Source organism: Haemorhous mexicanus, chromosome 2 (genome assembly GCF_027477595.1).
Source record: "Haemorhous mexicanus isolate bHaeMex1 chromosome 2, bHaeMex1.pri, whole genome shotgun sequence".
Taxonomy (NCBI): domain Eukaryota; kingdom Metazoa; phylum Chordata; class Aves; order Passeriformes; family Fringillidae; genus Haemorhous; species Haemorhous mexicanus.
Genome location: NC_082342.1, coordinates 53,440,246 through 53,463,194, shown reverse-complemented (window position 1 = coordinate 53,463,194; position 22,949 = coordinate 53,440,246). Strand labels below are relative to the sequence as shown.

General features: G+C 37.5%; 1 protein-coding gene across 3 annotated transcripts in view; it reads left to right on the top strand.

Annotated features, from left to right (window-relative positions):
- Window positions 1–22,949, top strand: part of STARD13 (StAR related lipid transfer domain containing 13) — a 288,208-nt gene that overhangs the window by 68,179 nt on the left and 197,080 nt on the right. For 2 of the 3 annotated variants that reach the window (XM_059838852.1, XM_059838853.1), the window contains 2 exons: window positions 5,226–5,372; window positions 10,339–10,473. In XM_059838852.1, coding sequence (XP_059694835.1) covers window positions 5,226–5,372; window positions 10,339–10,473 — 282 coding nt within the window. The remainder of the gene's footprint in view (window positions 1–5,225; window positions 5,373–10,338; window positions 10,474–22,949) is intronic. The other variant, XM_059838854.1, reaches the window with a different exon arrangement.

Below are 22,949 nucleotides of genomic sequence, written 5' to 3'. Positions count from 1 at the left end.
CATCATTCATAGTGGTATGGCTTGTGTCACTTCTGAAAACTTGTCTGAAGAAATCAGTAGCTTGAGGCAGCAGCCTTCAGGAAGGAAAACAGCAAAAACAAAGTAACTGGACAGGAATGAAAATCAAAGCTCCGTACACAGACATATTCTAGAAGTGTAATAAGTTTAGGGGAAAATTATTTGTCTTGGAAATGGTGTTTCCTTTAAAACAGATTCACACATATCTTCATGTTAGTATTTCTGTAGCTTTTTTTCTGCAAAACTGCTAAGGTCTTACAGCCCATCTTAGGTGAGTGTTTTGGGGATCAGAGCTTTCATTTTCCCAGAAAACTGTGTGCATGGCCTTGCCTGCTGACTTGTGAGATGGAAGAGACTTCCCTTGATAATTTCCATAGCAATACAGTTCTTAGAAGTGAAAAGGTTGCTAACTGCTGAGTTTACTCACCTGCTTTCAAGGATGAAGGTGCCGCCTGCCTTCCAGGATGAAGTTAGTTGTCCATCCAACAGCTCTGTAAATACTTAAGCAACACTGTAGTGGCATATTAAGGAAAATTCCCTTTGAAGTATATTATCTTCAATATAGAAGGCACATATAAATCTATTTTTTGAATGAAGAGTTCTTTGTATTCTAAATAAGGGTTTTTTTCAGGAGTTTGCATCGGGAATCAATCTGGCTTCCTCCCCCATTCCCTGTAGGCAAAGGCATCAGCGGCTGAGAGACGTTCTTTTACACAGAGATTTTTTAAGAACAGAGGAGCCCCTTCCGTGCAGCAAGAGTAGAATATGATATTTGGTCCCTGAAACTGTTCCACAAAATCATTATTTACAGATCTAGACTGTACATCAGAGAGAAATTTTATCTGAGCAGATTTATTAGGGAGGAGGGTTAAATAGCACTGGTATTTTTTACTCGGTGGTTACTGATTTACTACCCAAAGTTGTACAATACATTAATTACCAGAACAATTGGACCTATTGAAGTTCTGAAGTGAAAGCCACAAATTATCAGATAAATTTAGAGTTGTGTAATTTTCTCACAACCCTTCACTTGGAAAGCCTTTCTGCTTCCAGTATAGAATGAGGTCTGGCAGCAGGGTTAACCCTGACCCCTGAGTGTTCTATATGGACTTGTTCATTTCTGCCACATTCTTTCAGTTTAAATTTAGATTTGCTGGCAGCTATTATGCCTCTTGCAATAAGCCTCGTGACCAAACATTGAAACAAATATGCCTTTTATCACAGATGTTTTTGCCGAATAAGATTAGTGAAGAATACTTGAAAGTTGAAAAACAATGTGCAGAAGCCTTTGGTCCAAAAGGCACTAACCTTTGAATGTCTGGAATGTATTTTCTTTTCAGTGTTAGAAAAGAGCAAGTAAGTCTTTAGATGATTGGGCACAATCTTGCACCTTGTTTTACCTCTAATTTGTTATTGGTAGTGATGAAATTTCAGCTATGCAAATGAATACAGAGTCAGGATACATATGAATGTGTACATGTAACAAAGTCATTAAGCTGTTCTAAAATAGACTGCAGTTGCTGTAGGAGTTGCTACATAGAACCGAGTTTTATGTTTGGGTGATTGCTAAATATGTCTTAGTAAATCTTATTTGTTTGGATAATTCTTCTATGCAATAGCTATCTTAAGCATAAAAGCTTCATCTGTTATTGATTTTGGAAGCTCATACCACTTAATTTTCTGTTTTCCATGGAGAATGATTCTTGTTTTATGATACAATTTTTTTTAATCTAGCATGAGTATGTGGGACTTGAGAAATCTATATAGCAAAGGAGTTCACTTTCAAGGCAAATAAGTTGTTCTTGGCCTAGGGTATGCCATGGTCTTCATAGACAGTGTTGCTCCACCTTGGAACACTTGTTTTTCAAGAGATTCTCTAGTCTCACTTTCTATATCTATCTGCTCATCTGTCTAGGATAGGACATGAGGAAATGGTCTCAAATTTGCACCATGGGAGGTTTAGACTGGATATTAGGAATTTTTTTTTTTTTCACTAAAAGGGTTGTCAAGCATTGGAATGGGCTGTCCAGGGAAGTGGTGGAGTCGCCACTCCTGGAGGTGTTTAAAAGATGTGTAGCTGCTGCACTGAGGGACATGGTTTAGTGGTAGACTTGGCAGTGCTGGGTTAACAGTTGGATTTGATGATCCTAGAGGTCTTTTCCAAACTAAATGATTCTGTGTTCAAAGGTAGCATATAAAAAGTGTTTCTGTAAAGCACTTCGGTCTCTATGCTTTCAAGGGTCTTCAAAAGGTAACAGCGTTCCTATGCATTGCGGAATGGCTATGGCTCCAACAAAGAAAGACCTTGAGAATATATGGAAAGGAGTGTTCTCCCTGTAACCTTTTAGGGGAAGAAAAACAATGAATAAAGCAGGCCACGATTCTCTAGATAATTTAAAGTGAGTTTTTTTTCCTTCTGAAGGGCAAGACACAAAAGCTTCCAAAGGCGCCCTGACCCTACTGCCTGTGCAGTTGCTATGGGCAGGAAACACTGGTACTCAGATCTTTGGAGCACTTTGATAGTGTCCAACCTAGTTACTGGGGCTGAACACTGTGAAGCTGTGTTCCTCATGAATGGATTAGGCAAAATTTATTCACCAGTTAGAAGTCCTACTGTGCAGGCTGTATATTTTTGAATGTAAGTAGCATCATGTTTTTTCTGTTTAGCAGGAATTTCAGGCAACCTTTGAAATACGTAGCCAATCAGCATTTGTTCCAAATGGTGCTTTTGTGCCAAATTTCCAATTAATGAATGGCATTTGTTAGCTAGGCCCTTTTGGCTTTATCTTCAAGGATAATGAAACCCCATCTTTTTCCTCATCCCCTTAATAGACACAATATAGAGTCTTACTGAACTAAAAAAAAAAAAAAAAAAAAAAAAAAGAATGGAGAATGCTAGGAGATTTATAGTTCAGTGAAACTCCTTAGGACTTGTATTTTTCAGAAAGGACTGTGGTTTGAATTCTGTAGCATTAAAACAAGAAATGTATAAAAATAAGGGGATTTGGCTCATACAGTTGTTTGAAAGAACATTAGTGAATATTGGAGGTACTGTTCCAGTAGGTAAATATTTGTTGAGATAGAGGCAAAATGTGCTTCCCTGTGCTTGGAGCTGTACTTTTTATTGTAATGCAATATCATGTGTGCTGTTGCATACATTTGGAGTGTCTTAGAATTTTTTTTAAGTCTTCATGAATTTTTATCTTTGTATTTTCTATGGAAAATACTAAATTAGAGACATCTCTCCAACACTCCTCAAAATACTCTTTTCTGTCATGGAACAGAAGGTGGTCTTTTTCAACATGGGGAAGTTACTCCTGCATCTTACTAAACTCAGAAATCCAAGCTTCTAATGTAACCTTCAGTGCTTGTCACCTGGCAGGAACGATTTATGCATAGCTCACAGAAATCAGACATGCTTTACTCATTTCCCTGTGTGATTGTTGCTTCAGAATTGTTTACTATTGTTGAGTAAGAAAACATTCTTACAGGCCCTTTTTCATAAATTGCATTTTAACTGTTTTGAGAAATAGAAGGTTCATTTTAGATTTCCGCAGAAGTTATACCTTACTGTTTGTGGAATTTGGGTGGGTTTCCATGTTTTGTCCTTGCTGAGTCTTTTTTTGAGTGTTCTTTACTATTGGAAAGACCAGTATGTGAGAAAGCAAAACCACAGGAAAACGTTTGTTTTGTTTACAAATGAGTGTTGTGGACATATATCAATATTCACATTTCCTATATGAGGTCATCTCACTCAGAATGGATTCAATATGTGAAGTGTCTTTTGATGCTCATTTTCTGTGGAGCGTCCTGTAGTTTACTTGGAAATAGTTGGAAAGACAATGGGAAGCAATCAAAGTATCTCTTTAAATAATTTTAATAGCTGTAGAGTTGAAGTACAGCGTAGCAGTTATAACAACATTTCAGGCAAAATACTCAGAGGTTGTAAAAAATTGTGAAATTCCAAAAAAAGATTTGGAAAAGTAAAACTTGGGATATTTATTTTTCTGTGCTTTGAAACAATCTCTACAAAGATCATATTAGCACCTCTGAAGGTAACATGTGTTTGTTGATAATATGGGACTCAGTGTCTGATGATTTGGGACCTTAGTTACTGAGGAGAAAATGAGTAATTCCATTAGTAATAATATATGTCAGTGTAATAGAGGAGTGAATCTCCTGGATTCTATTTGTAAAGGGTTTTTTTCCTACAATAGTGAGCCAATTAGTTATCTTTCTGTTCCACTTGTGAAACACTCTAAGGAAACAAAGTACCATAAAGATTTATCAGGTAAGAGTAATAACAGTACTCATCTATCTCCCCTAGGTTTTGAGGAGTGTTGGTATGATGCTCTTAGGATTAGGGCAGGATGAAAATGCATTGTTACTGTCTGATGATGCTCACTATGGAATTATCTTCTGTGCAAAGATAAGTACTGTTTGTGAAAGGAAGGAAGATGAAAATAGCTTCAGGACAGAGTCTTCTGGGGAGCAGTAGCTGCCTGTGTTGACAGGGAGGTCAGTGTGACTGGTTTTTTGTAGGGGATCACCAGAAGTGATGTGAATAGGGAAAACAAGGCATAATGCATCAGCATACATAAGGACCACCATGGAGAAGTGCTTTAGGAGAGTACTGGAAAGGATTTTGAGGAAATTAAGGAATAAGAAAAGCATCTTTGTCAATTACATTAAAATGGATTAAAATTTTTGTTATACAGTAAAGCTCTTCAGATAAAAAGGAAGAATGCATCCTAGTGACAAAGTGACCAATAAAGTATTTCCGGCATATAGGCAGAGGATTTTACAAGTCTAGAATTATAGTAAGGAATATAATACAGTGCACATGATGGCCTTCAATATGCTGGTTCCTGTAGGCAACAAGCAATCAGTGGAGAGATGGTGAAATAGAAGTGGCTTTAGTTTTAGTCTTCATTCTGCTTAGCTTGAAATAGCAGTGGGTCACCCAAGATGAAGTGTTAGAAAGCCATTCAGATATACAAAAGTCATTTCAATATGTACAACAGCTATGAATATGTGTCATCAGGATTGGAGTGATAATTGAAGCTTTCTCAATGGAAAAATGTTGCTCAAGGACAAAGAAAGAACTGATCAGCTTTTTCCTTGGGGGCTGGAAGAGAAAATAAGCATCTTGAAGTTACAAACAGCTTGAATAATTTTAGACTTCACGTATGTTTGATTTCTTCTAGACCCAACCAGAAAAAGAATCTGAATGGCCAGACTCTATGTCATGGCTTATGAAGAAACTGGAACAGTTGAACTTAGATATTGAAGAAGCTCTGAGTGCTGGCTCTTCTCCCTCCAGTACTCCTTCTTCTAAAAGGCACAAGCAACTGGTAAGAATGTGTATATGTCATGTGATACCTTCTCTAACATTTAGCTACAGCATTCCTCAAGCCATAGTTTTTAGATCCAGTTGTGTTTCTGAATAGGCCAAGGTGCTCAGGTTCTAGGGTGAAGTTAAAAGTTTTCATTCCATAAAATGAAATTTCTAACATCAGATAACAAATTGTCAAATAACCAGAACTGTGATAGGGTGAAACTTGTAAATTTTCTGTCAGGATAGCTTAAAATCATTATACCTTTTTTTTTTTTTTTTTTTTTTTAGGGATATTTGCTTGCGTGTTCTTCAGATTGTTAATTTAAGTGCTAGCCTATTAATACTTGATATATTTATTTTAAGGTAACAGCAAGAGACACTATGTTCATTAACGGTTGAACTAGTGTCGTGTCACCCCAGGACAACTAGATTCTTTCTTTCTTTCTTTCTTTCTTTCTTTCTTTCTTTCTTTCTTTCTTTCTTTCTTTCTTTCTTTCTTTCTTTCTTTCTTTCTTTCTTTCTTTCTTTCTTTCTTTCTTTCTTTCCTTTTCTTTCTTTCTTTCCTTTTCTTTCTTTCTTTCCTTTTCTTTCTTTCTTTCTTTCCTTTTCTTTCTTTCTTTCTTTCTTTCTTTCCTTTTCTTTCTTTCTTTCTTTCTTTCCTTTTCTTTCTTTCTTTCTTTCCTTTTCTTTCTTTCTTTCCTTTTCTTTCTTTCCTTTTCTTTCTTTCCTTTTCTTTCTTTCTTTCCTTTTCTTTCTTTCTTTCCTTTTCTTTCTTTCTTTCTTTCTTTCCTTTTCTTTCCTTTTCTTTCCTTTTCTTTCTTCCCTTTTCTTTCTTTCTTTCTTTCTTTCTTTCTTTCTTTCTTTCTTTCTTTCTTTCTTTCTTTCTTTCTTTCTTTCTTTCCTTCCTTCCTTCTTTCTTTCTTTCTTTTTCTTTTTCTTTTTCTTTTTTTTTCTTTTTCTTTTTCTTTTTCTTTTTCTTTTTCTTTTTCTTTTTCTTTTTCTTTTTCTTTTTCTTTTTCTTTTTCTTTTTCTTTTTCTTTTTCTTTTTCTTTTTCTTTTTCTTTTTCCTTTTTCTTTTTCTTTTCTTATAGTTGATTTACAGCTGCAATCCTCTAGTTAGGAATATTTTGTGATGACAGGTGTCATCAGTTGATGACAGTGAAACGTTTCAGTTTCTCAAGCTTTTATTTGGAGGGCATATAGGATTGAAGGAACAATGATATTATTTTATTAATTTTTGAATAAGCAAGTTTTTTTTATATAAGCAATTAATGGAGAATGACCAGCATGAGAAATAGAAGTGTTTGTTCTCTGCTTCAGGCTATGATTAAACTCAGTTCTTAAGATAGAATTGTGAGGATTTTCAGCTCTGAATGTTGGCATGAAGTTCATGGAAGGTGATCTTTTGTGAATGTTTTTGCTGTCACTGCTGCTTCATTTTGTAAAAGTAAATTCTTGAAGTAAGCGTCTTTGCGGATCGTCACAATGTAAATGTTCGTGTCTCTCTAGGTGGGATGTTCAGACTCTTGCACTGTGTGTTTCTAAGTTCTTCAGAGAGAGTGTTAGTAACAGAGTGGCCATTTCATTTCTTTCTTACTGTACATGTCAGCTGGTTAGAATCAGCTCTGTCCAGCTAAATTAATTTTGTAATTAATTTGCCTATTAAGGGACAGTGTTCTGTCTTCTTGCAGGACAATGCTCAATGTCTTTTGTCAAAATACAGTGGCAGTGTAGTCTGCTTTTCTGTCTGAAAGTGAAATTCCAGCCATCAGAGTTTAAACACTTCCCATTGTGAGACAGTCTGGTAATCAGTGATCCAAACACCCATTATTTTAAGGCTGTGCCTATTCTGTTAAGGTAATAGCTGTGGTTTGGTTAGGCATCATTCTTTTTTCATGTTGGCTTGAAGATCATAGGATACGACTTCAAATCCTTTGTTGATGCACTCACTGAAGGGCATATTGCATGTAAAGAGCAGAAAAATCTAAATAGGTGACATTTTTAAATGAACTTTGATACACAAGAACAGCATCATCAGAAATGATTGCATAGAGAATGCCATCACCAGCACCCCAGATGCTTGCACTTCTCTTCCTGAGGCCTCGTCGCAGCTTTTTTCCTGGGATGTATGCTCCCACCAAAAGCCTCTGCTAGGGTGTTAGGATGTTCCCAACACCAGCACCAAAATTACTGTTTTGCTTAATATGGTCTTTGAGGAGTTGCAGTCCTCTTTATCAAGCCACCTCTTCCCACTCTAAAGAGGAGAAGAGATCTCTTCATTTTAGTTGTCCGTGGACAGGCAAATATGTGAGTTAGACACATTTTATTGTACCCTGGTATGATAAACTGGAAATGACCTTTAAGGCTCCAAGAGCCAATTTCAATACAGAAGCTGCACAGGTCACTTAGTACAAAGTCTTTCTGATGAGACCAGCAAGATCAGAGCAAGAAAAGAGTCTGAAAATCTGTTGTGGAACTGATGATGGGATACCATTTGCTGTCTCCTGCAAAAGAATTGGTAGAGCAAGGGAACCATCTGCTCTGATTTAAATATTAGTGAATAATTTGCCTCAGAATGGGTGACCTTAGTTTTACTTTATAGTCAAAGAAGAGATAGATCCTCATAAGTCTCTCCATAAATGTACTGTAAAGAAAGAGATACTGCAGATTTCAAAATGACAGTTGCAGTGGAAAAAATAACAGTCTGGTTTTCACACAAGTTGTATGAGTAGTTTATATTCTATCAGTTCATGCTATTTGCACCATATTTCTAACTGTAGCTTGTAATTTGTTCCACACATTTCAAATGTTTTATTCTTGTCACTTACCATGAAACTTGATTAGAAAGAAGACCTCTCTCAAACATATGTTTACAAGTAACTGTGTAAATTTGGCTTCTATAAAATAAACCACTTTTGTGTTCTTCATATGGTTTTATCCTCAGCTGGAAGCTGACACAAGAAATTATGATTGACAGTGGTTTTGGGTGAACTTCTTAAGGTGTAAGGCTGAGTTTGGAGACCTGATATCTCCAAAACAAGTGACTACTGTATGAGTGAGAACATGGTTTGTTGGAGCTGCTGCTCTGAAAGTTGTTCTCTTGAGGGTATGGACGATTTTTAGCGGATTACAGAGTTATTTCTTATAGCAAATGCTGTACCTCAGAAATATATTTTATAATTTAATCACTCGGTTGAGCCAGTCAGTTTTCTACTGAAAGATTTTTCACCTGTTTATGGAAGTAATTCTTTTGATATTTTTTTACTCTGGATTTTTCTGTTGTGAAGGTATCTGTTATTCATAATACTCCTTTAAACAGATTTTTTTTTTTTTTGAACAGAAGAAGGCAAAATATGTGCTAGGTGAATAAATATTATGGGACCTGTTGGGTGAGATTTTGGTGAGAAAATTCAAGGTGTTTTCTAAAACAATAGCTTTTGCATGAATGCTTAGGGATGACTTGTTCCTACATCTGTAAACCACAAATTGCTACTGGTCATTTTTTTTTGGCAAATATTATGAGGTTTTAGCACTGACTGGATTCCTCAGTAGGTAATCCAGAGAAAATGTTAAAAATAATTTTCTCTAACAAAATTTTTTTCTGAAACACTCTCTCACCAATGCAATGAACACATGATTTAAGCACAAAAATGTGTACTGTCTGAATGTACTAACAGCAAAACTGCTAGTTTTGGAAAAACACATTTAATAGTTCCACTCCTGTAAAATCTGTACCTTTCCTACGGAAAAAAAAATCCTTCTTAGCAGTATAGAAGGAGGCACTTCGTAAATGAAACATCTGAGATAAATCACTCTTGCTGCAGTGTGTTTTAATGTATCTGCTTCATTGCCACTTTATATCTTGTACTCAGTTTCACTACAGAAAAAGCAGGAAATCTTGAGCATGAGAATCACATTTTATTTTTTTGTTTCAATCTTTTATTATTCATGAATGACAGGGAAATTTGGTTTTGTTATAGTTACCCCATCTTATATTAGAGATATGACTTTCATTGAACAAAGCTCTTTCTTTAACTTACATATTCATTTAATTATTTTACATCATTATATTGTCTTCAAACTTTTGGGGGGCTGCATAATAATTTTTTGTCATCTTCAAAGCCTCCTCATTTTACATCCCTACAAAATATACTAACTGGGAACTGGGAAGTTGCTATTAAAGATCAGCAGGACATTTTTCACTTTGTGGAGAGGAAGAGACTGAAAATGGGCTGATTAGAATGATTGTCCCCAGCAGCTTGGGACTGCTCTGCAGTGCACCCATGACCCTCTTTCCCTGATTGTCTGTAGTATGAATTCTGCTGGATTGCAGCATGTATTGCTTCTTGCTCACTCACCCAGCTTTTCCTTGGGCAAACCACGATACATGAGGGAATGTTGTGCAGTTGGTTTCTTCCTGATGCTGCATTCAGTGTAGGCCCAGAGTTAGGACATCCATCTTTTAAAAAATGGTGTGAGAGTGGAACAATGAAATGAGAACTCCCCAGGTTTCAGGGAATAAGGAAAAAATTATTTGAAAAGTTCAGAATGTGTAATTTGAAAATGGGAATTTTCTGAGTCTCTGATAAACAAAAATAAACATGAAATAAAGTTAAAAGATAGTTTAAAAATAATTTGAATAAAACCATTTCTCTTTCTACAAAGTGATTCAGTTCCTTTAAGTTAAGAGAAGGTGTACTATTCTTGATTAGTTCTCTAGTTGTGTATACTGAATGTTAAGGAAGTGACTTTCCATAATGGCGGGATGTCTAGCTTAGCAAAGTGTAAAAATGATGCAGCAGGTGCTTTTAAGAAAAAAAAAGATTGAAACCAAATGTTTGCTTTACAACAGAGGAAAAAAATCCAGAGGAAAAGATAAAATCAGAGGAAAAGATAAAATTCCTGAGTTTTTATCTTAGAGTTCACATTAAAAATATTTCTGACTTGTCTTTATTTATAGGGTCTTAAAAATTCTCTTACAGTGTCCTGTTCAAGTAGAGACAGGCCTTTATGGAGATCATCAAGAAAAAGGATCCTGGAAAAACAGAAGAGGAGACTACCAGGATCTAAATTGTTTACCTTACGGAGTGCTGACTGGAGCACGACCTAAAACTGATGTAAGTAGCTACAGTATTATCTGACTCACAGGTTCAGTAACCTCAAAATTTACACTGTGTCATTAAAATTGTCTGTGCATTTCTTCAAAGTAATTTGTTCCACACACATCAGATGTTTGATTCATGCAAATATTGCACTGCATGGAGCAGTTTGGTTTGCAAAGCAGGTACAGATAAAAGTTAAGTTGGACTTCAGTTAATGAGGCTCCAGGGCCGTGGGGTTAATCTAATCTGATTTTAGACCACTGATGAAAACTACATCTGGACTAGTCACTTGGATCATCTTCATTGTCAATGGAAAGAAACAGGCACTTCCAAAGAGTAATTCATTTGTAGGTAGCATGTGATGGATTCTAGGCATCAGAGCAACTACCACAGCTTTTTCTTCATGGCTTATTTTAGAAGTACTCCCTTAGGATTTTTTAGCTTGGCAGCTGGCTATGCCCAATTCATGGTGAATTCCACACTGAATTCTCTTCAAGCCTGAGTGCTTAGCTCTGGAATTTTAGTTAAATCCTTTTTCTAACCAAGAATAGAAATTGATGGCTGTAGCCTGCAATCAAAATCCATCAAAATGCATCAGAAGGTTTTCTCAAAAGTCTTTGATTTACTTTCCCAATAGCTAAATGTAAGCTACTTTAGGGTCAGTGTTTTCATTTGGAAATATAGATAGTTTCTGTCTCCCTTTTTTAAATTACTTGTGTGCCAGCAGTACTTGTAATCATCATACAACATAAAAAGCAGCTGTGCTGGATTGAATCAAAAGTCCTTATAGCCCTGTGTCCTTTCCTTGACGGAGGGCAGTGTTGGATGTTCAGGAAAGAAGTGTAAGGACATTGTAAGCAGTTAGTAAACCATCTCAACTTCCTTTGAGGTATTTATCTTGCAGGCACATTGAAGACAGACACTATATTGCATTTTTGTAATTAATAGCCCCTAAAAATCTTTTTCAACTCCAGTTGTGCCTTTTGTATGCATTTGTATTCATTTGTTCTTTTGATATTCAATGTCTTGTAGTAATGATTTCCAAAGTTCAATTATGGAGTAGGTGATACAATACCTTTTTCTTATTGTAAATTTGTTACTGAATTATTATTTTGGCTGTAATTCTTGTACTGGAAAAAAATGAATCTCAGGCATCTTGTAGGAAGTAGTGAATACCTGAAGCTGGTTTTGTTGTTGGTTTGGTGGGTTTTTTTTTCTCCAGCAAGTGACTGTATTTATTATTGATTTACATTTTTCTGCTTATTTTACAACCATTCAACAGCATGAGGTCCTCTTGAAGCAATATGCAGTCAGTATTTGTTTTTATTAACCTCTGTAGTTGAATACTATCAGAAAACTGTCCCCTTTTATTCCTCTATTTTCCAATTCATTTGTGAGTGTACTGAAAACATATCCATGAGACTGTCAGGTAATATCCATCCACTGTAAAAGAAAATAATCAATTATTCTTAACCTTCTTTTTTTCACTTTTAGTTAGCAATGAAAATCCATTTTTATTTCTTGACATCTTTTTTGTAGTTCCTCCTTCATAGCATAGTTTGAGTTTGATGGTCAACTTCATCGGAAGATTTTTGAAATGGAAGTGCAGCAGTCAAATTTCCTGTATCTGCATGATCATTCAAAGAAGCTGGCCTCCAAAATCCCAGCTATTCTCACCCATTATCCTGTGTTACTGTCCACGTGTTCTTAAGCATACTTTCTGTCAGTTTTCTGCCATGCATATCAGTTCTTCTAGCATCTCTTCCACAAATTACCTCAGAGGCATTTTCAGACATTGGCATCACATTTCCCACCCTCTTTTCCTCCTATCCCTAAGCCAATAGGTGTTAGCAGTAATTACACATTGAGCCAATATCTCAGCAGTTCTCTTTCCCCGAACAAGGTGCTTTTTTAAAGTTATCTGTGCAATTTGGATTAAAGAAAAATCTATAAAGATATCTTGAACCCTATCATATTCATCTACCAAAGAATGATATGTATACCACCATAAAAATTCTCTATTTCATTAAATGAACCTACTTCTGTGCACTGAAAAGGAAGTTTGAAGGTTGGCCTCACTTGCTTGCTAATTGAAAACATTATTGTCTTCCCACTAGCTATTTCCTTTCTTTGGATAATAGGTTTGCTCTTTTCCATTTCTGCAAAAGCATGAACATTTGTTCTGATTTTTTGCTTGCTCTAGCTGGAATAGATAACAGAATTAATTAAAAAGAAACTTGCCAACTTTATTTGTTTTTTACCTTGGCTAAATGTTCAGGCATGTACAAGTATCACAGCTTAGCTGCCTTCCCACTAGTACTGTGCAAATATTTTCAAAGTGGTGTTGCAGTAATACTGTTGTTTGGCTCCTGATGTCTGGGAGGAAAGGCAGAGAAAGTAAGTTTTGGGTTTTTTTTCTTTTCTGAAGTCTGGGGTTTTTTTTCTTTTTGTTGAAAATCAGAACATACTAGCATAATAAAAAGCAGTTTTGCGAATCCTCATCAGTACAGTCCATGCATCATATCAATCATTTTTGTATACTGGAGTAAGAGCAGAATAATGCAGAAAGTACAAATGTTTCTTAGGGCACCAGAGAGTGTAGAAAACTACTGAAGGCAAGAATTTCTTGAGAAATTAGTGAGCTCCTTTTTTATTACACAGTGCTTTAAATTAGGAATAAATATTGAAACTAGTGTTTGCAAATGTCATTCAGGAGAGCTGATCATTTTACTTCCTTCAAAGTCCTGCTTTTGGTGCTCTTTTTCATGCAAATTCAAATAAGGCTATGTCTAGCTCCAGGCATGCAGTCTGCATTAGTCTGTCATATCTCTCCAATACACAGATTTTCACTGCTTATTCCTTAAGATACAGACTTTTCCATATTTTTTTAAAAGGTTATACTGAAGTTGCTTTCATTATTGTAAATGGGGTGGGGCAAAATTATTTCTTTTATGTCACACCCAGGCTACATCTGACTCTCATGATCCAGATTTATCTCTGTGTTACTCCCAAGTTATAATACATAAATCAGACCTCTTGTATCTTGATGATCCAGTTTTTCTTCTCTTCCAATTTTTTATGAGTCAGAAGGTCCAAAAGAACTTACCTCCCCAGGAGCTCATATACCCAAAATATTTAAAAAAACAAATACCCCATAAGTTACTGAGATTAGCAAATATAACAGAGACCAGTCTTAGAAATAGCAGAGATGCTTCAATTCAGGAATGATATGCAGAGATTAGGCAGGACACAGTTGTTCAGTTCTCAATACAAGGCAGTGATGTTAGCTGCACACTTTTCATGGATACCAACTATGCCAAGAGCCTAAAAGGGACAATGATGAGTTCTTTGGCAAACTTCTCACAGTAGGTATGCTGTTTGTATGTCGGTTTTTATGACTTGCACGTCTTATGATATTTTGGTGGAATAAAATAACAAATCATGGGTTTAGAGCTGATGGTTCCTGCCCTTCCTCCCCCCGCCCAGGGCTGCTTCACTGAAACTTTCTTTTTGAGGTGCTGCTGGAAATATGTACCTGTCAGGGAAGCTTGAGAGACAAACAGCAAAGTTTCACCTGACAATTGCTGGCATTCGTAAATCCATGTCTACATTATTGAGTCTCCATTAATGGAGAGGAAAAAGCCCATCTACAGCAAGATACACCTTGCCTTGAAGTAGTTGCCTGAATGGAGGTCTCTTGTTGACCTGCTTTGTGCCTTCAAAGTGCTGATGTTGCTTGGTCAAGTATTTGAAGAAGTGACTGCCCAATAAATTAGTGCTTAGAGCTGGATAAGATAAATCCCTCCCAGGGCATATAAATTACACTCTGGCGTTTGATGGGCAGTGCCTGCCTCTCTGTGCTCTGAGCAGAGAAAACTTGGATAGTCTGACTTAGGAGTCTAATGGAGAGTGTGAAAAACCCATCAGTAAACACTCACTAGCTCTTGCAGGTAACACAGTATGCTCTGCCCTAAGCAATCTGTGACCGAGCAAGAAAATAAAACTTTATATATTGGTAAAAAGAGCTTTTTCCTTTATCTGTTTTAAGTTTACACTTTTGTTTTCTTTTTAAGTAGAGTTGAAAAGTGCAGTTTTGATTTCTGATGCTTTAATTTGACAAATGGCTTGAACATATTAAATCCATAGGGCTAAAATTAATTATTTTATAGTTTTGAGACTTGTCTTAGCCTGTATTCTCAGTCTGATTCACTGCTCAGACTTGATTGTGTAGGCTGGTGCAAGAAAGGGTCAGAGTGGCTGGAGATGAGGCAGGGCAAACTTCTTCTTTCACATCAGTGCCGGCTTCTGGTAGTTTAAACTGTTAGTGAACTATAGTTTATCTATGCTAAGCCACTTGATTCAGAAAATGAGGAGCAAAACTGTCTTGTAACTTACACTGAAGAGTTTATGATTCTTGTAGGATTTTTTTTTCCTGAGAAATACCAGTTGATGCTATAAATAGTGTTTCACAGTTTAGGTCAGAGGTTCCAGGGATGTCTGATATCTTCTGACATTGTTTAGAAATATAAAAATAATAAGGCAGTAATCTATGGCTATTATCTCTCTGTAGTAAGTGTAATGCTTTTCTGACCCTCTGATCATTTTTGAGGCAGAGAAATTAAAAAATAAAAACAGCTGAAGCAAAGTCAGCATCATTGTGTTTCTTGTGCACTCCTTGTTCAACATTTCTGGCCTGGCACCACCAGGGATCAGAGGTGATTCCATTAGTGAGCATGTGTGACAAGCCTTTTATCAGATAGCTGCCAACATGCAGGGCAGAAAAGGTTATCATGCAGCAACTCATAACAGTTTTTACTTTCACTAGCACTCTTTGGAATTTTGAGGATCTTAAGCCATTTACAGGCCTTGAGATGATCCTTTATTTCTTCACAAAATATGTAAGCAGTCCCAATTTTACATCTGAAATTAAAAATGCCTAAACCTGACTCCAGAATAAGTTTCACACACTGTCACTGCTGGATACAGTCATAAATTTATCACTTCATGGTAGGATTTATAGCAACAGTTACATCCATTATCTAGTAGGGTGTGTTTCCCAAGGTGAAGATTAGGCAGATCATGCTTTACTCTGACCTTTCCCCCCACTGACAAAGATGATAGTAAAGCCCTGAGAAGACTTGTGCAATCTCTGGGCAAAGATTTCTTATGCCCATTCTGGGGCATAAGAAATCTTTGGGGCTACTTTGTAACCCACAAAGTGCAAGAAGATGAAGTAAGAAGCCTAGAGCTGAATAATGAAGACATGACATTCAATGCTCTATTTCCTCAAAGATATCCTCTTTGTTTGAAGACACAATTATTTGGCCATGTTTCAGCTGAAGATTTCTGTCTATGCTTCAACTAAACGCACTTGTAAAAGTAGCATCGCTCATGCAGAAGAGGTAGAGAAATTTTTGCAGAAATTAGGTTTTCACTTACTTTTCTCAAAGTCTCAAAACCAGATGACTGGTTGCAACATGATAATGAGCAGAATCTATATACAGTCTCTGGTTTTGCTTACCAGACCATCCTTCCTCATAGAGTGCTAACTCCAGTGTTCCCATTCATGGAAAGACAAATTTCAAACTGTGTCCTTTAATCATGTGAATGCTTTCCTCTTTAATGCTGCTATTAATTATGTCAGCAAAATAGCTCTCCAGTACAGATGCAGTAGCTTGAAACCTCGCCTTTGCTAAACCTTTTTTCTTGTGTTCAGTACTTAATCTCACCATTATCTCACTGGGACAGAGTCATGCTGAAGTAGTCAGGTAAAGTGACCCACTCCACTTCCAAGTCTCCCCCATATGGTGGATTTTTGTGTCTCTGAGCAGGATGGCTGCCTCCCTGTTCTTCCCCTGCTCTGCCTGCACAGTGAGGACATTGAGACACCCTTCTTTCCCAGGAGCACTCTAGAATTGCAGACATTTCAGAGATGATCAAGTGCTCCTGGAAGACAGAATCTTCCATGCTTTAAGATTAAGTAGTTTCTTGGTAGTAAAAGAATCCATTGCCCAGCAAGAGATTGTACTAACTCTAATGAAAATCAATACTAGGGAGTGAAGAGCAGATGCCTCCCTTCCTTCCTGAGAGCTGTATATTCCAATATCTACAATACTCCAGCTTTCTCATCTGCTTTGTTTCCAGTGCACTTGACAGCACTCTGGCCAAAGTGTGCTCCTAACATAAGAACCCAGCATAGCTAATTTCTTTTCCTTTTTGCCTTTATTCCCTCATCCCAACAGTCAGCTTCTTCTATGGGGAAATTAGATGAAAAAAAAAAAACAAACTTGTGGGTCAAGATAAAGGCACTTTAATAAAGCAAAAGAGAAGGTTGTGCATCCAGAAGCAAAAGAAAACAAAATATTTATTCTCTCCTTCCCATTAGCAGGCAATGTTCAGCCTAGGGCAGCAGGGGTTCAGGACATGTAATGGTTACTTTGGAAGACAGATGTCATAAATACAAAGGCCCTTCCCTCTTTCCTCCTTTTTTATCTCTAGCTTTTATTGCTGAGCAGGCATCGTATGGTATGGAATATCCCTTTGGCAAGCCTGGGTCAGCTGTCCCAGCTGTGTCCCCTCTGAAGATCTTGTCTACCCCCAGCACATTGGCCTTTCAGAGCCAGGGGGCAAGGCTGGAGAGAGAGCCTTGGTGCTGTTCAAGGGCTGCTCAGCAGTGGCCAAAATACTGGCATGTTATCAACACATTTCTAGCTACAAAGCACAGCCCTGTTGAGGGCTGATTTTGAGGAAATTAACTCCATCTCAGCCAGACCCAATACAATTTCATTTTTAATTTATTGGTCAATACCATTTTTTTCTGACAAAGATGCTATTGCAAGCTGAAGATGATAATCCTAATGTAGCTATGCAGCATTTAAAATTACTTCAAACTGCTATGGTTAAATCACTTGATCTATGAAAATATTTATTTAATTTAAAAGTATGTTAATGGTGTCCTTTTAAAACAGTATTTTGCATCAAATTCATTATTTTAATTTAGTTTTCATAAGGATTACCTGGAGGCTAGAGACATACTTTGTGTATTTTATTTTTAAAACTCATTGAGTTATCTATGCAGGAAAGGAGAGAGCTGTCTCATTCATAAAATGCCATTGAAAAATAATTTTAAAGTGTTTTATTATTCTTTGATGGATGTAGATGATAATTTATATGCTTTTTTTTTTTTTATACAGAATAAAGTAAAAGTGAAGTTTCCAACTGATTTTGGAGTAAAGTGCATTTAATGTAGTTCAAAAGGTATATGAAGTCCAAATCTGTAATGGGAGGAGGCTAGGATTGGTTCTTTTTATTGCTTGGCATTACATGGCTATTTATGTAGTTCAAACTGATAATGTCTGTTTATATTGCAAGAAAAGCTTTGAACAAGGGAGGAGCCGAAGGAGCAGTTGGAAAATAGAGGTCACCCACCTCTGCAAGGGCAGCCAGCAGGTCCACCAGGGATGGCAGTAGCAGCAGAGCAGCTGGGCTTGGTGGTGATTTTGCCAAAACCCCATGAGCAGAGACTGCCAGCAAAATTTATTGAGTGAGCACTTTTCTGAGCCAGCCCAATCCCTTTCTCATTATAACTGTCCCAAACTCACACAGTGAGATTTGCCTTCTAGATCCAGCTGTAGTGACAAAATAAGAGTTGCAGGCTGGCATTGATTAATTAGAATATACATCCCAAATGAATCCTATGTGTGCTATTTGACTTTTATAGACATTTTTATCATATGTAAATTTAAATATTCTAGAATGAAATTTTTTGTTATGTTAATTTTTAGATCTTCTGACTGAATTATTTTGCAGAAACACTTTAGTGTTTTATTTCTGTTAACTCTGACTGCTTGCAGGAACACAGTTTCATTTCATCATAGTACAGTCTTGCTAAAAATAAACACTAAATTTGCTGACTTACGTTTCAGTGTTAGCACACCGCCTCAGAAATGCATTGCTCTTCAAGACAAACTGAAATGTCCTGACTCTTTGTCTGTAGAGATGAGATTCAAGTTGTCAAAATAAGAATCTCTATACATGCATAACAAGAGGTGATTGGGAAGCATACCAGTAAATTATAACAAGCCTATGCAAATATAAAGAGAGAGAACCTCACTTCGATACAGCTAACTTTGTACTCAGTGAAGGGCAAAAGAGAAACAATTTCCCTCTCTTTTCTTTTCATGTTTTTTTGGGCTCATGCTTTGCATGCAACACACAGTTTGTATAACTGGGTGACAGTACAGTTTTCTACTGTGTTTTATAGCCCTCTGTTTTATAGAGAAAAGAACAGATGATAGAGTATGCTAGCTCCCATGGATGAGAATGGCAGGAATGTGCTGGATTCAACCCTATGAGGCTGTCTCTTGTATTTTTGCTTGTGGGATTGGTTGAGCACAGTTTTCTTCAGGGAAGTATATACAATCATACCTTACCTGTCTGTCCATCTGGTCAGGAGTTTGCATTTTCTTTTTTTCTGTCCCTGTGATATATTTGTTACAACAGCATAAAAACAAAACAAAACAAAACAAATAAAAAAAGAATTGGTATATTCTATGCTATGGTGTATCATAATGCCTCTTTTAGAGTAGCTATTACTCATTTTCTTCATCTTGGCCTCTGTTTTAGTACTTCTGTAATTTTTATTCTGTCAGGGTTTTCCTGGCTATTTCACATGTTGATCAGACAGCGCATGATTGAGACGGAGCCTTTGACTTTTACAACTGTTCAACTGTTGTTCACAGCGAGAGCAAAGCAAAGGGATTCAAATATTACTAGAGATGTATAATTAAAAATGTGTCCTGCCTGTGCTGACAAAGTGCTTCTGTGGCATTTCAGAGCTTGGGCAGAGTCAGACCCCTGGTCCCACTTAAGCAGTGGTGCAAAGGTCTCTCATAATACCAGCCTCTGGCTCTTTGTACTCTGGAGAGCCTGTAGGCTGCTCATGCCTGTTTCCCACGCTGGGGAAGAAGGAGCTTCCATCTATAACACACCAGAGACAGAGGCCGGCACAATGCACAGGGAGAGCATTTTTTATGCAAATGAATGGAGCAAATTGTGCATCCCATCTCTCTAACAGAGATAATCCCTCTCAAGGTGCAACTTTTTCTTGTGCTTCTACTGGGAGGAGGCAGCTTTGCCCAACTGCCACCCCCTTGTCCTAGGGTGTATGTAGCCCTTTGTGAAAGGATGTGCATTTACACAAGGGAAGTAAAACTTCAGAAAAATTATTTGGTGAAATTTTCTGTCTTGCTACCACTTATAGGGCCTTTTTTTGTGAATTCCCAGAACTAAACACAGAGTGATAAAGTAGTGATTTTGAGATTAATTGATAGATGGAGCTTTCTGATAATCCAGTGTCTAAGAAAGGTCATGTGTTATCTAAAGCAGCCAAGTGTCATAATGATGACCTTTAAATCAGTATTGCAGGCATTGCATTAAAATTTACAATGAGTAATCATTAACGAAACCAAAGTGCTCAGAAATAAAAGTGGCTGAAGCTTCTTTATTGCAAAATATCCTAATAGAAATTTTCAGATGAACCACTCAATTAAAGCTTGAGAACATTTTGGGTTAGCCAGAAGGCTGCAAATTGGGCTGAAAATTTTCAGAAGGACTTTCATGTCTTAAAACTTGAGCTAACAAATTGGACTGTGAGTTTGCACTGAAACAGAGTTAGCATAGCCTCAGAGAGGAACTGCAGCAACCTACAGTCTGAGAGACCTCAAGAGGACTTTTAGGCTATTCTCCTTTACCACATTAGAATCACCTCTACCTGTGTCACCCTGATGTAAGCTTTTCCAATATCTAAGACCCCCACTGACAGATTATAAAGCCTGTTCAAATTCATTTCAGTACCCCACTGATGATTAGAAAGTTTTACTATGCTTTCATAGTGTAAAATATCTTCTTGTGTTCATCATCAGTATGCAGAACAAGTTATGTTCTTGTTCTTTGCCTTCTGCCTTCCCTCTGCAGGTCAATCTGGTTCATCTAGCTTTTTCTTGCAGGTCCTGGTTTCCAGGCTCCCTGTTTCATCTAGAGTCTCAACCTGCACACTAAATATTATTTTGAGTATGTTCAGGGCTAGTTACATGTCTCACAAGTTCATCTGGAAAAAATACCAAATAGACTTTGGGCAGTTGAGGCCATAGCAGAATCTTGGCTCTCTGAAATGCCCTTGGGACTGGCAAGTTGCAAAGACACTGAAATGGATGTTATCCTTCATGTTCACTTTTATCTTCCCTGCAATCATGGTTGCAAAAGTCACAATTCCCTTAATGATATTAATTTCTGTAGCCTGTTTTTCCTTACTCCTAGTATCCTAAGAAATGTGTTTTATTTGTTTGTGTAAATTGACTAAAACTAATCCAAGGTCGTGGCTACACTACAAAGAATGCCTGTACAGATAAATAGAACATTCATAAAAACAGAGTTCCTGCCAGATTGGCTCTCAGGAGATTTGCAGCCTGATTCAGGTGAAAAGGGGAATCTTATTCTCCTTTAAGTTCCTAGGCTGAATGTCTCCTCACTCCCTTAACTAACTCCAGAACAGCAGGAAGCTCTGTTGATGGAAAGCACATGGTACTCCAATGTACATGGAATATCACACGGGCAGAGGAGAGTGGATGTGGACAGAGTGACAGAGATGATGAGAGGACTGAAGCAGGAAGGCTGGCAGGACCTCAGCAGGTGGCACTCTTCCCTCTGGATCAGTGTGGGGAGGGAGCTGCTCCCAGCAGTGCACAGCATCACTCTGCTGACGCACCAGCTCAGGATGCAGTGTGAAATCCAAAGCCTTGACCTCTTTGATCACTGGGGCTTTTTTATGGAGTCGTCCTTGATTCATGTATAAAAATAGTTTACTAAAGGTTCTTGAAATTTCAACTCAGATAATCTGCCTAATGAGATGTCTATCTATAGCCGTAGCTCTGTAAATTATTCCTTGCTCCTTGCTCAGGCAGTGCAGTCCTAACACAACTGTGCTTTGATGTCAGACATCACTGTCTTTCTAGACAGCAGTGGTCCTGGACTGTACAGCTGGAGCATTTTGAGATGCAAATCCTCGTATTCTTTCAGACTGTGTTCTGTGTTGTGCTGGCTTTTCATCCAGTCAGTCAGTCTGTTTGCAGAGTGAATTTGAGTGAGAGCTTAAACAACATAAGCTTGAAGTGTAACACGGTATGATTGTGCCCTTACTTCTTCATGAACCCTTTAAACAGGGAACCTGATCTGGGTGTCTTGTTCACCCTAGCCCTATCCCTTGTAGCAATATAAAGAAAAGAAAAAGAAATTTTGGCAATAAATGGTTATAATGAGTTTTAATCCCCAAGGTGTACCTGTACCAAAGCCTCAAGGATTTCTTGCCTGCTTTCTTTTAGTGTTGTTTTCTGACAGTATATCTGAAATTTCACCAAGGACTTGTATTTGAGTCTTTGTATCATAGCAGGTATTCAACCCAGGGTCGGGATTGTCTGATTCTTGCTGACAGAGGCTTGCAGAGTTGTTGACTTTGCTTAATTGAGGAGCCTCCCTTTGTTACAGTCTCTTCAGAAGTTTTGGGTAGTAGGCAGCTCTGTGTCAATTTATTGGCATTTCTCTCCTCAGGGTATATTTTTATTAAGTTATATCAGAAGAATGACTTTTTCTACTAACCACTGGGTTTTTTTTGTATGCACCTCTTTGAGAGGGCTCCTTAAGACTCCTAAGCTTGAGTATACTTATGTTCTACTGGCTGGCCTGTTCTTTCTGAGAGAGACTGATTTTGATGCCTAACTGTCCAGCTGTGTATGCCTCTGTGATGTGGAGTTCCAGCTGCTGTGAACTGATTGAAGTCCCATCAGCAAGAATAGCTTGTACCTCTTGGGGAAACAAAAACATTTTTTGCTCCCCAGAGCCCTGGTTAGGCTGTCATACCTGTGGCTCCATTCCTCTTCACTGGCACGTGTGTCACACACTTACTGTCTTCCTGCAATGCCATTCTCTTAGGATGTGGCAAATAAGAGTATGGTGGGTTTTGCGGACTGTCTGACACAAAGTACATTGGCACAGTGTAATTTTTTTCCTCTTGTAGCTGTATTGGAAGTTTGTGGCCAAGCTGCCCACCCAGTCACTGCCTATTGGACAAGAGTGATCTTTAGTGGGGAGTCTTAAAAAGGTGGTTGCAAAAGAAGTAATTCAGCCTTTCTCACAGTGGCTGAGGTGGTGGTGTCCAGGGAGTGTACATCCCTAGTTTGAGTGGGATACTTGGGGCTTGCTGTCAAAGGAAGAATATTTCTGCATTATTCATAGCAGGTATGAACACGATATGATATTTTCTGAGAAATACATATCATATTCAATAAATATCTGTAATTCCCAGATCATTTGAGATACAGCCCATAGTGGCTGAAATTCAAGATTAATTTTTTTCACCACATCAGAAGTTCATGACTGTCAACAATAGAGATGAATGCCAAGACTTAATGCGTGATCTCAGACTGTACTAAAAACCT